A 15,266-nucleotide genomic window follows, 5' to 3' on the forward strand; every position below is an offset into this window, starting at 1 on the left:
CTACGTTCAGAAGGAAAATCTCCACAAAAGTTGTTTGCAGATTTGATTAGTATTAAAAGAGGAGAGCTGTATATATATTGGTTCGTGTTTTATTTCCAAATGGCTGCTGTTTACTAAATAACCACTAGATGGTAATATTGTCAACAAAATAAATACATCGACTAAAAAAATCGCACTGTGGTCGATCATGCATGTTTCTTTTGGGTCGAAGATAGTGAAAATATAAGTAAATAAATAAATAGGTAAAACACGTGAATAATAAATAACATGTATTGCTTATGATTTAAAGCGAATCAGATGTATTGATCTGTATTACATAAAAAATGAAAAACCCTTAAAATTTTGCATGTGCTTAATTGTCATGAAAATGCCTCAACGTTTATAAAAATGTTTATTATTATTTCATATTTTTAAATATATTAAGAATGTTAAATATTTATTTTCAAATTCAGTTTACAATTTATATTACACATTTGTAAAGGGTCTGAAGATTCGTCTAATAAAATAACGTCAATTAAAATATCAAGAATGCAAATCAAATTAAAAACTAAATAATAATTTTGAATAAGTGCGCGCGCACGCAGGTTCCCCCTCCACTCACGGGAGCGCGCAATGTGACGTCAGCGCCTTGCCGCGCGGTGATGATGGCGGTGCGTGAACGCGCAGTTAAAGTAATGGCTGCTCCGGAACGGCGGGTGCCTTGTCTCGATGATTTCGTGGGCCAAAGCTGGAGTGCCTGGACGGAAAGAGCCAACCTCACAGCATCGGAGGGTGAGTGAGCACTTCGTCGCAGGTATTTCTTCATCCACCAACAAAAAGTCTCACGGATGTACTTTATTGTTCGTGGAAAAGGCTCGGCATCCCGAACCATGTTACCCAAACAAAGAACCTGACGGGTCCTAGTGCCGGCCGGGTTACGCGCTTGCGCTCTCTCTCTCTCTCTGATCAGTGTCGTCATAATAGAACATGTTCCGTGTTCGTTTTGTCTGGAACTTCAAATGAAACAAACGCACGCAGTTTAAAACCACGACTCTTCTTTTATCGGCGCGCAAATTATCAAAACAGTTAATAGTGCAGGAATCATTTGCAGGTAGTTTTTATTTTGGCCCCACCCACAGAAGATGACCAGTTCATGGCACAGATTGCATTTCGGACTGAAAATCTTGGGGAATAAAGCCTGAACACTTGACTAGATCTCCCATTATGACTCTCATTAAACGCCACCGTATGCATTAAACAATGTTGGTCCCTTTTCCTCACAGTTTGATTCAATACATTGAATTCAAGACAGTAACCAAATATAGTTCAGCATAGAAGAACCCATTATAGGGCTGATTATTGGAGGGCACATGGCCTTCTCAATGTTTCTATGGTTACAGCCCATTGAATTAAGTGGGTTTAGAATTTAGCATTTACAATTAGATGCCCATATTATGTGCTAAGGCATTGGTGATTATGCATGGAAATCTGTTACTCTGTAATGGTCATGTACCCTTTCTAACAAACTGCCTCCAAACATTTTTCATAGGGTCCGATGGAGGTGAATACAGCAAGAATGGCAAAAAAACGACGGAAACCATGACACTGAGGAAAGAGGGTAGGCATTACGGTATTACGGGGGACATTGAGGTGTTAACATGAACCCATTTAGTGATGGACTGATATATAAGCCGATTAATTGGCTGGTGTTTGGCTTTTTGATATTTTCAATATTAAATGTAATTTTATGCATTTAGCAGATGCTTTTATCCAAAGCGACTTACAGTGTATTCAGGCATTTTTTTTTACCTAACATGTGTTCTCTGGGAATTGAACCCACAACCTTGCGCTAATTTGTCCCTATTATTTGGTATGCTTTTATAGATATGTCCATCTTCGGTAATTTTCCCGGGCACGATGACTTCTATCTGGTGGTTTGCGGCCATTGCAGTCAGGTGGTGAAGCCTCAGGCGTTCGAGAAACATTGCGAGAGGAGGCACGGCCCTCTGGGTAAGCTCTATGCACACCTCAGCTCCACCCCATCCCAGCAGCAGAGATCCCGTCATGGACACACCCACCCTTCCCACGGAGCCTCCTCTTGGAGTGGCAGGAACCAGAGTGTCGGGCCGCTGCGGGCATCACCACAATCTCCCTCAACACCTCCTCAGTTCAGACACAGCAAACCTCCGAAAGATGGAGTTCGGTAAGATTTACTAATCTGATCTTGTTTTTTCATGTTAAAAGAGGGTCCAATGTGTAAAAACAAAGCATCTTAAAAAAAAAAAAAAATCTGATTTGTTTCAAAGTTAAAAAAAAAAATTATTCAATTTATACACATTATTCAAAATGTGTCCTTGCACTTACAATCTGGAAAAAGTTGAAATAAGGATTAGGCATACAATGTCTTTAAAATCATTCATACATATGAAAATCGTACGATAATTTGTTTGTTCAATACTTAGATTATTTTCACATGTATAAATTATTTTTTTGAAGTTTTTATGTCATTTTGTTAGTTGTAATTTGGCTTAGATGAAGACAGGAACCATGTCTAAAGCCCTATTCGGACGGGACTAGTTTTCTAAACTACATTAGAGTTTCGATTATACGCCATAGTAATTCAGATTAAATACCATTAATATAATCAGTTTTACTACAAATTACATGGTAAAGCTATAGCAAAACCATGTTAATGTGTGTTTACTTTAGTTTGACTATTTATTTAATTTTTTTGTAGTAAACGCATGTTTAATTTGAATAAAAGGTACATATGTAATTAAAACATTGTGTAATTGAGTGCAGAAATGAATGTGAGTGATCTTACCTGACGCTGATATTACAATAGCCAGTCTTAACAGTTTATGTGATCTAGCTCTTGATTTTATTATTGTTATTTTTTTAATTTATTTGCCGGGAGTAAAATATATCAAACATGCGTGGGGTAATAGCATCAACGATAATTCATGTTGGCCAAAACACACTGTGTTAAAAATATTACTGGAATCACAGACATTTGCATTCAGACGGGATTAGTTTTCTCAGAGGATCACGGAGTCTGCTGAAAAACAGTAGGTAATTTGCTCTGGAATTATTACAGAGGTTATGTGAGAAAAACAGACGTAGCAGATTCAGACGTGATTAAAATCAACAAGTACATCTGTGAAACACACATTTCTCTAACGACCCCCTGTTAAACTAGTCCCGTCCGAATAGGGCTTTAGTGGCAGTTTTTCTGGTGACCAAGTGACAATACAAGACTTCTTTACAAAGCAGAAACAAAGCTACAAAATGCATTGTTTTTATGAGAAAGTATGATGTGCTACATTAAAGCATGCACTATTTTTTGGAATCAACACCTTAAAAATATTAAGAAACAAGTATTCATTCGGTAATATATATAATTTGTATGTGATGATCTTTCCACCAGGCACTCACCTTCAAACTCGGGTCATTCAGAACCAGCTGTTTTTAAGCAGCCCCCTCCCATCGAACCCACGCGGAGCTCCCCTCCCCCTACTCACAGAGACCCCCCATGGCCACATGGAGGCCCGTCGCCCAACCGGCCTTCCTCCGCTGAGAGGCCTCAATCCCAAAGAGGCGAGGCTGCGTCGGCCCCTGTTGCCTCCGGACACCTCCGAGGGCCGAGGACGTACAAAATGGTCTCCAGTAAGTCATACTGAGGCCCTTCATATCCATTGCTCCAAACTAAACCTATATATTATACAGTTTAGATTTGACAATCAACATTAGGCTACATTTGCATTAGAATCAGATCAGTTTTTCATATTATGCCATTCTTATGTATACAGATTCAGTTATTTGTTTACACACACACACACACACACACACATAGATTTACACCCACGTGTATGTAGTATATAGTAGTTGTTAACTATTTTTAAAACCTAATATTATTGAAATTTATTTCATATATGTAGTAATGTTTATAATCTACCTAGTATGTTATGTTTTTGATGAGAAAATGCTTTTTTCGTTTTCCACAGAAAAAGATTGTGACCTTGACAAGCACTGTGGTGTGTTGGACCCCGAGAGAAAGAAAGTTTGTACTCGACTTTTGACCTGCAATGTGAGTTGACCACAGCTTCCACCTGTCAGCTACATTATCAGTGTACAATGTTTCAAACTCGGAGTGAATATATCTTAAGTACTGATCTTTATACTGAATATTCCAGAAAGCAGAATTGTTGCATCTGATGCTTTTTGCTGTTCTGTAGTAATAGTAGCGATCTATCTAACCTTCAGAAGGTCGAAGCCATTCACTGGATGCTGGTTTCAGTGTGTACACAGACAGGAAGTTCAATGGACATGACATACAGGAAGTGGGGAAGGGATTACAGGAAAAGCCTCAGTGAAGAGGTTTTTGTTAAATCAACAGATATTGGCCGTCTATAGGGCTAAAATGCAAATATGACATTTAGTAAACAGCCATAATTTCATCTCGTATTGTTTTTTATTCACTAAAACATTGTAATAGGAAAGACATTCTGCACAGGAAGTTGCATGAGTAATTTTTTTTAAGCCAAGGCACAGTGCTCCACAAGTGTTATATAAAATGGTTCTTGGGGCACAGAGTGAGAATAACACATTGTTTGCTTTGTGCAGTCAAAGGTTGAGCGCTTCTAAATTATTTATTAAAACTACACCGTCCCAGAGGCTATTTTAGTGCTTAATATTGCACAAAAGCCAAAACTACACTGCATAATGAAAGCACTTACACTCTCACCAGTTACCTTTTATGAATGATGTGCTTCACAGAAAAAGTGCTGCAAGTTTTGTCCAAAAAAAAAAAATCATCATCTCCTCTCCAGATTCATTCCATTCATCAGCGCAGGAAGGTGCAAGGCAGGAGTAAAAACTTTGACCAGCTAGTGGCAGAGCTGAAGATGAGCTCGAGGGCTCGTGATCGGGTGTCCCAGGCCCCAGAGAGTTCAGCTGCTTCCACTGTAAGCCCAGAACCTCCCAGAGATTCACCCGCACCGCCTCCATGCCGGAGACCTCTGACCAACAGCCCTGCATTTAGGTTAGAAACATCAATGAATAAATCAAGAGAAACTTTTTATTAATGTCTACGTTGTTGTTTATGAATAGTTAGCTGTAGTTTGCTGCACATTAACTGTCTGTCTGTTTCTGTTCATCCGTGTGTGTGGCAGAACACCAACAATGTCTGAAAGTTTGGAGGAGGATAAACCCCATGTGGAGGATGGCAGCACCTGGCCATACTCTCCTCTCACCCAGGCCCACATCTCAGGTGACGAGAGTGAAGGAGAGGGGAACGATGACCTCGCAGACTGGCACTCGACTCCATGGCATCCCAAACCAGCCGCGGTACGACTTAACACTTCCACAGTGTCATCCAGCATTAGTAACTGCATAGTTAGCAACTGAGCTTCAGACATGACATTGTCTGTGGTCTTTAAATGACTGTGACTCTTTACACAATCTTAATTGAATGAGACGGAGCGTCAGTATTAATCCTTGGTCTTTCCCCAAAAGCTTTGTTCATTTGGGAGTCATTCTCTGGGTCACGGTGTCTTCACTTTTGATCGACGGTTGCACCATCTACGGTCTGCCATGAGTGCCATGGTGGAGAACCACCTCAGCGCCCATCTGTGGAAGTAAGAACCACTTGATTTATTGTCCTGGCAATTTTCCATTTCAATTAAAGGAATGAGACAAGTCTTTTGAATATTTATTCAAGTAAAACAACAGATGCATTACAGTAATACCAATCTGGAGGAATGTGGTTCATTTTTATTAAAACACACAATGCAAACAAAACAAATTATCTTAAAAATCATACTTTTGTCACTTGATTTTGGGCTGGAATGCGAGCAGGACTTGTTCTTGACCGGTTTTGTAAGATTCACTCATAGATCACATACTTTGAGTCTGTTCCAGGATCCACTAGCATTATCTTGTTTCCTTTTGACAGCTGTGTTTTACTTCCTGCACTGCATGTGGAAGTAAATGTTTTGTCTCACTACCCCTAATTCCTCTCCTACTCACAGAAAAATACCTCAAGCATCAGATCCTCACTCCCAGAGTCCCTCAGCCAAGACTGCAGCCGTTCCTGCCTCTCCTTCCTCCATTTCTCAGCATTCCAAACAGAAAGCAGGGAGTCACAACTCACCTTCTCTCAAGACTTCCTTCTACTCTTCCCACGGACCAGGAAAGGAGCCAAACCCACAGAGTTCCTCGACCAGCAAGGCATACGGTCAGTCTGAGAACTCTGGGGGTGGCCATTCCACAGCTCCCCCATCTAAACCCTGTCGAGCTCCAGCTCAATCAGGCCCCGGTCGGCCCAAGAACCAGACTGGCCGCCTCAATAAACAGCAACTGCGTCTCAGGGAAGCAGAGCGGACGACCACGCCGGACGCCACTGCACTGCGCAAACGGAAAGCCTCTTACGACGCGTCGGACACTGTCAGCCCAGACAAGAATTTCGTTTCTCAGAACAAGGGGCGGCCCCTCATCAGCAAAACACCACCGTCTGCCTCTCACGGACAAACTAATGGCTCTCTTTCGCCAGGAAGCAGGCCGCGTCCCCAGCTTGCACCCTCTGATCCCCACACTCCATCCTTGTGGGGCTTTAAGAGGACTCACCTCCCAGCCCACCATTCGCCCCCCGAGTCTGCCCCGCACAGCCGAGGAGTGGACTCAGGACTGCATGGCAGGATGGCCAGCTTTGATCACAAGGGTTTGGGGAAGAAACGCAAGAGCAGCGGCTCCTCTCCACCCTCCAAACCCCAACGGCTCCCCACTTCCCCACATTCCGGCTTCTATCACTGGAAAGAAAGCAAAGGGGCGGGACTCTTCATAGGAGGGGAAAAGAAACTCAGCACACAAAAGGTGAGCAAACATTTAGTTTTGTTAAAACTAACTTATGCCGCATTTCCACCGAAATTACCCGGAACAATTGTACCAGGAACTTTTTTCCCCCCAGACCGGTTTCTTTCTGCCTTTCCACTGCGGTCTAAAGTACCATGAAGATTTGGCAAATAGTTTGGTGACGTAGGTCTGTGCGTGTTTCTCAATACATAGTACACAAATTTCGGACTTGCATCTTCGGTAATTCGGACTTTGTGCATTCGACTCGCGATGACGCAAATCCAGTAATTCTGCAAACAGCAGCGTACTTGATAACATCAGTCAGATTGTTGTAAAACAAAATAGGATATCAAATACCACTGCTTCCTTTCGTTTTCATTTGAACATAATAGCTGCAGAAATGTACTTAGTTCAGGGAAATGTGTATATATACATCCATTACAATGAAACGGAATATTATATTAATTTGCATGTTTTTATTTTCATTTTAACATATAGATAGATTGAATACAGATCAAAGATTACCTGTTGGATTTACCCAAAACAAATTATATTTTATGTTTAACCACTAAAGAGACATCAGAGCCAGCAGCACATATCAGAAAGACTAGTTGAGTAGAGACTTTTCTCAGCAGATGCATGATCACTGAGCTCCCGCTGATCGCGTGGAGCTGACCGTCTCCGAAATCAGCCAAACACATTTTAAAATAGGCGCTGTCTTTATGAATAACCGCAGATTTGAGTTTTAAACAACTACATTCTCGCCTGAAATACTTTTAAAATTACATTTCATGACACAATAACAGTTACATTTTGAAAATGATCCGAATAAATGGTGGTTGAAATCACAATGCTGCGTGAACTCAACCAATCAGCATGTTTAGCGCCCAAGTCCCACCCCCGAAAGTTCCGGAACTTTGAAAAAGTACTACCTCGCCAGCAGGGACATTCTGAGGGGCATTTTTTTTACCCGGAACTTTATTTGGATCCTGGTTCGGGTGGTGGAAACACAAAAGTCGAGTACCAGGCCAAAGTCCCTAGTTCCTGGATAAAGTTCCTGCAGTGGAAATGCGGCTTTAATATATCTTTCAGCTGTAAATCTTAAACTATGGTAAATTGCATAAAAGTATATATTTTGTATATGTATGTGTATATGTTGTGTTCAATTTCTTTGAATAGCACTTCAGTTAATTCCTCTTCCTGTTATTGTATTTCAACAGCTTGTGGAGCTGTGGATAATTGAATGCAAAATCCAACTCCTAAATAGAAAAAGATCCAATTATTAAAATCAGATTTTTTTCCAGTTCCGAAAGATTAGCCAAATTTAACACAGTTATACACGCATGAAGGTTCTCTTTGATATGAATAAGAGTGAATTCTGTGGATCTTAAAAGGATCTGCATTGTAAAAAGGTGATGAGAAACACACACTACTGTTCAAAAGCTGCACAAATGCATAACGGTTTCCACAAAAATTTTAAGCAGCACAACGTTTTTCAACATTAATCATAAGAAATGTTTCTTGAGTAGCAAATACGCATATTAGAATGATTTCTGAAAGATCATGTGAAACTGAAGACTATAATATTAGACAAACATTAATATTAACATTGTTTGTTGTCCTATTAATTGTTCTCGGTTGCCTTTTTCAACAGCCAAAATTGCACCACTGAGAGTGCCAGCCTTACAAGCCACTAAAAGAGCGAGCCCTACGAACTCTACAATATAGAACTTTGGACGCAGGACTCTCGATGTTTGACTGACTGTTTGAATTGTGTGTATGTGTGTGTGCGCACATGCTTAGCCATTATGAATGTCTGTCTGTCTGTGTGTGTGTGTGTGTGTGTGTGTGTGTGGAAGTGTATGTAATGAGATGAGGGAGTGAATTTCTCTGTGAATTCAGAAATTACCTCACAATCTACTGAATAATGCTGCTACGTAAATGTTGTTTATAAAATGGATTAAAATATTCTTTATACTCAGCCCTAGGTCTTTATTATTATGACATTTTTTTTAATGGATAAATGGGTTAATTTGACCGAAACCTGACATTGTGACTTTTTATTTTCATTATGACAGCTAAGCAAACATTTTCCAGTCTTGTTACAGTGATTTAAAAAACAAAATCCTCAAAAGTAAATATGACGTTTTAGGGACAAATTAATAAACTCTCTGTGTCTTAAAATATTTTAATATATGAATTCTCACAATAAACTCACAAAGCATGAATGTATATTTAATTCAGTGCATTGTTAAATACTAGACATATATATTCTGTGTGCCATTATGTGATATTTTACTCAGTTATTTTTTAAAAATCTTGCTGCCTTTTTTATTTTTAGTTTTGTAGTGATGTTTGAGCTTTTATTGACTGGAATCTCGGTACAATTGTTTATTTAAAAAAGTTACCAAGTATTCATGAAAGACTGGAAAGATACTGGAAAATCGTTCTTCATCAATTTTTTTTTATTTTTTTTAAGTTGTACAAAAATTACAAAAGTTGTTTTTGTGTGTGGAAACGGGTCACCTGTTCGTCATTAGAAATATCCCTGCTCTGTTTCTCTCACTTTAAAATGTCTTGCGCATGCGTAAGTACTGCCCTATCCTGGCAGAAGCTTAGCTCATAAATAATTAAGTAGATTACAGCTACGTATCATGAATACTTTGAATATAAAGAAGACTGCTCACGCTTGGCTATTGAATATTAATGTATTCGTGCTCTCGTTGATTGGTAAACTTCCAATCGCAACTGCATGGCTCCTGAATATTAAAGAGTCAATCCTTTATCATAGTAGGATTCTTATCCAGGAAATGCATTTCGATGTATCGCTGTCATTGACGCATAAATAGCACCGAACAGGACTAACAACTTCTCTACTATCGCAAGAGTAATTTTTATAAGTTGAAATCTATATGCGTTTTGGATCTGAAAATCAGGTTTTGTGAAGCTCAGTATGAATGACACGTGAGATCCGTTTTCTATCGAGTAATTTAGGCGTGAATGTAAAATTGTAAGTTGCGAGTGAACTGTCAGGAATGCGTTCGTCTCTGGATGTTGAGTACAGCGCGGTGGGAGACGGCCTCGGTATGCGGGAGTTCTGGCTCTATGTGTGGCTGCGCAGACTGGCTGTGGTCGCTGCGCACATCATGTCTCTCGGCCTGGTCATTCTCATATCCATACTGTCCAGACCTGGAACAAGTGAGTCTTTTCACTTCTTTTTTGCATATTTTTACAGCTGTATGTAAATGCAGATTAATATATACGGCGCCACTTTTAGATGTTTCCAAAAAGTACCATGGTATCAGATGTCATGGAAATCCATTTGCATGTTACTTTAAAAAAAAAAAAAATCCATGGTAGAAGTCTAAGAATATGATAGATCTGTGGTGTTTTTGGAAATGTTTTATAAACTCATACTCATAAACACATATAGAAATGCAGACAGATAATGATAGCAGTAGCAAATATGGACATGCATTGATTTATCAAAAATATGTAGAAATGAAAGGGCCTTGTCATTTCTATTTAAAAAGTAGCCATATCTATAACAAAATAAGAAGTACCTTGGTTTTAAGAGTTGTTACCATGGCAGTACTGTGTTTTGGAAGTGTACTGTTGCAGTTATATGTTGTTTAAAGTACATTGGAATACCATGGGTTATGAATACAATAACCAGTCATTACCATACTATTTGTACTAGTTTTTGACAGACTGTACCATGGTAATTTAATAGTATTTTAGAGTTTTTATTATATTTAGTAGAGTATGATAGTATTTTAGAGTATATATGAAAGTACAAAAACAAAACATGGTATTTCTGTTTTTAGACATGTACCATGGCAATTCTATAATGTGACTATGATCTAATGACATTAAGCATATATGTTTGGGTATTGATCAAATGAAAATAAAGTATTTCCAAATATTAAAAATCCCTATTTTTCTTTAACTTTAATTTCAGGTCTCTTCTCGTGGCATCCTGTCTGCATGTCACTTGGGGTAAGTTTTTATACATTCAAATACACAATAAAATATTATACAATGTATCATATTTTCAGCCATAGGTTTATAAAAGGGTGACATTTACTCCTGGAGTTTTTAATCATGCTTTGTGTCTCAGTGATGTTCCGTGTCTCAGGGAATGAATAAAATGTCATTTGTAAATAATGAATTGAGTTTGGTGAAACACAAAGACAGTGGAATTATCCTCCGCTGCTTTAGCATGGGAATCTGATTACATTCACCTTGATGACAAAGATAACACGTTCTGTACTAATAATGTGAGATGACCTGACAGAGGTCAGTCTCAGATTTTGACCCATGTACAGGGTAGGAAATAGTCTGAGTTATTTGTTTTTAATCTATACAGAACAGTCAATCAAGAGCAAGTCATCATGTACACCACCAAAAGAATTTTCAAACAAATTAATAATTTTTATTAAAGAGGCATTAAAAATGACAGTACTTACATTTTTGCTGAAAGTTCTTAAAAAAACATTCATCACGGTTTCCAAAATATTAAACAGCACAACTGTTTTTAACAATGATAATTGTAATAAATGTTTCTTGAGCAGCAAATCAGCATATTAGAATGATTTCTGAAGGATCAAGAAATCAACTTTGCCATCACAGGAATATATTACATTTATACGAAAGTTATTTTAAAAAGTGACAATATTTCACAATATTAGTGGTTTTTTGTTTTTTTACTGGATGTTGGATAAACTAAATGCAGCCTTGAAATTAAGAGACTTTTTCATAAACATTTAAAAATCAATCCCAAACTTTTGAACAAAGTATACATAATGCATACTAAGTATGGAAGTGCTCATGGTTCTGACATCATAATAATTTGTTTTTTTATAATAGCTTATTTTGCTGCAGAGTCTCAGTAACTCAGAAACTTTAAATTGGGAACATTGTCTCTATATCAGTGGTTCCCAAACTTTTCCATTCCACGACCCACCTAGACAAGTGTAATCTATTTCATGACCCACCACAATATTTGAGGAAAAAAAAAGGTTGATATTACTTTAAGCCTAATCTTACTTAAAAGTTTGATGACAGAAATGAAGTATTTAAGAAAAAAAACCTTTTTATTTTAGAGTAGGCCTACACCTGAAAAAAATCACTATTAATATTTAAGTTTTAATTTTTGTTTACAGACTTTAGAATATGTAGTGTCCATAAAAACGTTAAACAGGCTCACTCCAGTGAACTGTAATCTGCGCTGCTGTGTTTTGTTGCAGAAAATGCATTCACGATCCTTCCGTGTGTGTCGGTGAGAACGGAGCACAATCCAACACTTTTTTTAGAAAAAGCATAAGAAGCAAAGCAGAACTATCTAAAACTGTTTGGAGATTAAAATAATTGTGAAATAGGTAAAAAATAATAATAAACATGTGTCTCGTTTTAAATAAACAAAAAAAAAAAAAAACTGGATGACATTAAGTTCAGGCAGAAATTTATTTTAGCAATGGTTAAATTAATGTTCAGCAATATCTTCAAAAGATTTCTGAACTTTGGCAAATTTTTCTCTAAAAAGAGATGATACGTCAAGGAGTATTGCATTATTTTTTTGTGCATTTTGTTATGTGGAAATGTTTAAATCTTGTAGTGTTACAATTAACCCTGCGTTTGTGCACTGCTCACCCTGTACATGTGAAATGCTTTTTACAAACCGTTTCCCGAACGAAAAAAGTGCACAGAGCTCAAACGGACGATAGAAATGAATGAACATGGCCTACCTGAAACCGTTTTCGTAACATTTGTTTTCTGGTGTATGCAATCTCATGCGGAATATAGTGTATTGAAGTGAGCAAGTTTTTCTCTTTTAATAATGCGGACCGATTGAACCTTTTAATGACATTGCTCTGAGACCTTCACTGTTATTACAACTCGTGCGCGCCCGCGCTTCAAAACACGCAAAGCACGCGGACTTAATTGCAATTCGAAAATCACACTAAGGATATTGCAGTCCTTATTAATGTTGGTGGGCTATATCATTGTGACGAGTGGGTTCCCGGTTCCCGCCTCCTCCTTCCCGTGATTGAGAAGTTTTTAATGTGTTAGACTGGTGCCGAAGCCTGGGAGGAAGGAGGGACGCGGTGCCGAAGATCCCTCGGCACTGAGGTGAATCCGCAGTGCCATCGAGCAGGGCGAAGGAGGATGCTCGAGGCGGTGGGCTGGAGTGAGTTGCCGGGGAGACGGACGCTCCTCTTTTGTATCCTTCCGATCTCCTCCGTGGTTCTCGAGACTGGTGAGTCGAGCAGGTGTCGCTCAATTCCAATCACTCCACCGGCCTCGCACCGTTCCCACTCGTCACTTTCGTGCAGCCCTAGACTGAACTGTGTGTGTGTGTGTCATTGAAACGCAAATTTAGCTGCAGCCAAGTGACTTTGTGCGACCCACCTTGTTCCATTCTGTGACCCACAAGTGGGTCGCGACCCACAGTTTGAAAACCCCTGCTCTATATATCGATCAATGCTGTGTCCTATTCATCAAATTATTACAGAGCCTTACTTTTTCTCTCTTCTGTTTTAGTTTTGTCTGTGCATGACACAAGGGATCCTGCTTTTCTCTGCCGATGGCAGTCCGTTCTGCTTCAAATCGCGGAAGTGGAAGGTTCGTCTGCACTGGTTTTTCCAGGCTGTGCTGCTGGTGTGTGGAGCTACAGGATTCGGCTTCATGGTGGCCAGCAAAAACAAAAAGGAGCATCCACACTTTACCTCCCGGCACAGCCTGCTGGGAGTCGCAACAATGGCCTCCACCGTACTGCAGGCGATCTGTGGCTTCTTTCTCCTCTTCCCCAAACTCATCAGCACTCACTCGTTTCCTCGGTTGCGACTGTATCATGCCACCTGCGGTCTGGTGGCCTACCTGCTGGCCACCATCACAGTCATATCAGCCATGTTTACAGACTGGTTTCAGGCATTGGTAAGAGGCACAACCTGGTATATATTCCTACTCCTGCCACTTTTTCCTGCCTTGGTGGTGATGAACCAAATCACTAGTGCCTTTCTGCCCAAAAAGAAGATTACTAGCTGAAAACTAAAGCCTCAAATTAGAGCCTATTTAGGGATCTGGACTATAGTAGGCTTTAGAAGCAACACTACTCTAAGAATGTGAGGAGATGAAGAACAGCACAAATTTTGACATTTTAAATGATGTAGGTACACTCAAATAAGATTCGACTTTGTCTCAAATTGCACATTTTATGTTTACTTGCAGCTTTGTAGAGGTACAAGCAGCTGAAATAGAGATGCTTTTCTATGAAAAATGGTAAAGGATAAACATGCATCCAGGCCACTAGGGGTCAATATAAAGTCCAAGAGCAATATTGTGTTATAAAACAATAAATCTCAGCCAGCAAAATGTTGCGTCTGAAATCCGTGCACTGTTCGAGAAGATACTAGTACTAGTAGATTTGAATTTGATTTAGGTACTACACCTTTGATGTATGTTTTTAGATTTTGGACGCATCCGAAATAGCATACCGGCCTACTTTAAAGTAGATGAAAACAGTATGTGAGTAGTATGTCTGAATCCACAGTTTTCATAATACAGTTGGCAAAAAGTACCTGGGTGACCGACTAACTTCCGGCAAGATTCTTAATTGTGCATCTGATGGACAATTTACTATCCCATGAGGCCACAGGAGAAAATTTGTGAATGACAATGAAGCGAGGCAACTGACTCTGGTAGATCACATGATAATGATCTCCGGGTTACATTCATACTATATAGAACATACATCAAAAAGTACCTCCTCAGTGAGTATGTGATTTCAGATGCAGCCCAAACAGCATTTTTGTGCACTTGAAGTACACTTTCAGTAAAGAGGAGTGATCATATAGTCTTTCCAGTGAAATTGAGTGACTATAGACAGTTAGAAAGTGTATATAGTGATTTGAAGGAAGTAAATTTGCTGATTAGTGACTACTTACTTATTCTGAAACCTCAGGTCATTTCTTTCAGTCAAATTGGGATTTTATTTATCAGTTGCTCTCATTTGCTCTCATTTTATTTATCAGTTGCTCTCATTTCAGGCCTCTACACTGAAAATATAGTTGAATATTTTCAGTATTTACATAAGTTTAGTTAAAAATGGAAAGAATGTTTATTTTTATAGTGAGTCTGGTGTACTGATGCTCTCTATCATATGATTTTCCCCTTCGTGCACATTTATGTATGTTGACTACTGATCATGCTTTAACATTATATAAATGTGTAATTCTATATTTACATTTTTACTTAATACAAGCAACTGTTTGTGCTTTGCGCAGGACAAATTGTATGTGATAAACTGAGAACAGTTATTTGGTGTTATTTTACTATGCACTGCTGAATAGGGAACCTTGCGGCACTCTGGGAAATAAACATAATGCCGTTTGCATTGCAAGAATACACTTATTGTATTACAGTAAGTTTGGAAATGT

At 38.9% G+C, this 15,266-nt stretch overlaps 2 protein-coding genes across 2 annotated transcripts; both read left to right on the forward strand.

Moving 5' to 3' along the window:
- Positions 1-579: 579 nt before the first annotated feature.
- On the forward strand, positions 580-8,809 carry LOC132119629 (ataxin-7-like protein 2). The gene is made up of 11 exons (XM_059529760.1): positions 580-771; positions 1,529-1,597; positions 1,864-2,182; positions 3,407-3,645; positions 3,984-4,066; positions 4,809-5,020; positions 5,151-5,325; positions 5,494-5,615; positions 6,009-6,849; positions 8,483-8,670; positions 8,701-8,809. Exons 1-10 carry the CDS (start codon positions 642-644, stop codon positions 8,498-8,500), a joined length of 2,208 nt encoding a protein of 735 aa, XP_059385743.1. The 5' UTR covers positions 580-641; the 3' UTR covers positions 8,501-8,670; positions 8,701-8,809.
- A 499-nt stretch (positions 8,810-9,308) lies between these two features.
- LOC132119631 (probable transmembrane reductase CYB561D1) lies at positions 9,309-14,202 on the forward strand. Its single transcript, XM_059529763.1, has 3 exons — positions 9,309-10,026; positions 10,790-10,827; positions 13,372-14,202. Exons 1-3 carry the CDS (start codon positions 9,864-9,866, stop codon positions 13,873-13,875), a joined length of 705 nt encoding a protein of 234 aa, XP_059385746.1. The 5' UTR covers positions 9,309-9,863; the 3' UTR covers positions 13,876-14,202.
- Positions 14,203-15,266: the final 1,064 nt, after the last annotated feature.

The sequence above is a fragment of the Carassius carassius genome, chromosome 38 (assembly GCF_963082965.1).
Source record: "Carassius carassius chromosome 38, fCarCar2.1, whole genome shotgun sequence".
NCBI lineage: Eukaryota > Metazoa > Chordata > Actinopteri > Cypriniformes > Cyprinidae > Carassius > Carassius carassius.

Excerpts from the sequence above, each read along its gene's own strand:
- LOC132119631 (XM_059529763.1), top strand. The coding sequence starts at position 9,864 with ATGCGTTCGTCTCTGGATGTTGAGTACAGCGCGGTGGGAGACGGCCTC. Across the intron at positions 10,027-10,789 it reads ACTGTCCAGACCTGGAACAA|GTCTCTTCTCGTGGCATCCT; the intron begins GTGAGTCTTTTC and ends CTTTAATTTCAG. Across the intron at positions 10,828-13,371 it reads CTGTCTGCATGTCACTTGGG|TTTTGTCTGTGCATGACACA; the intron begins GTAAGTTTTTAT and ends CTTCTGTTTTAG.
- LOC132119629 (XM_059529760.1), top strand. The coding sequence starts at position 642 with ATGATGGCGGTGCGTGAACGCGCAGTTAAAGTAATGGCTGCTCCGGAA. Across the intron at positions 3,646-3,983 it reads GACGTACAAAATGGTCTCCA|AAAAAGATTGTGACCTTGAC; the intron begins GTAAGTCATACT and ends CGTTTTCCACAG. Across the intron at positions 5,616-6,008 it reads CTCAGCGCCCATCTGTGGAA|AAAAATACCTCAAGCATCAG; the intron begins GTAAGAACCACT and ends TCCTACTCACAG.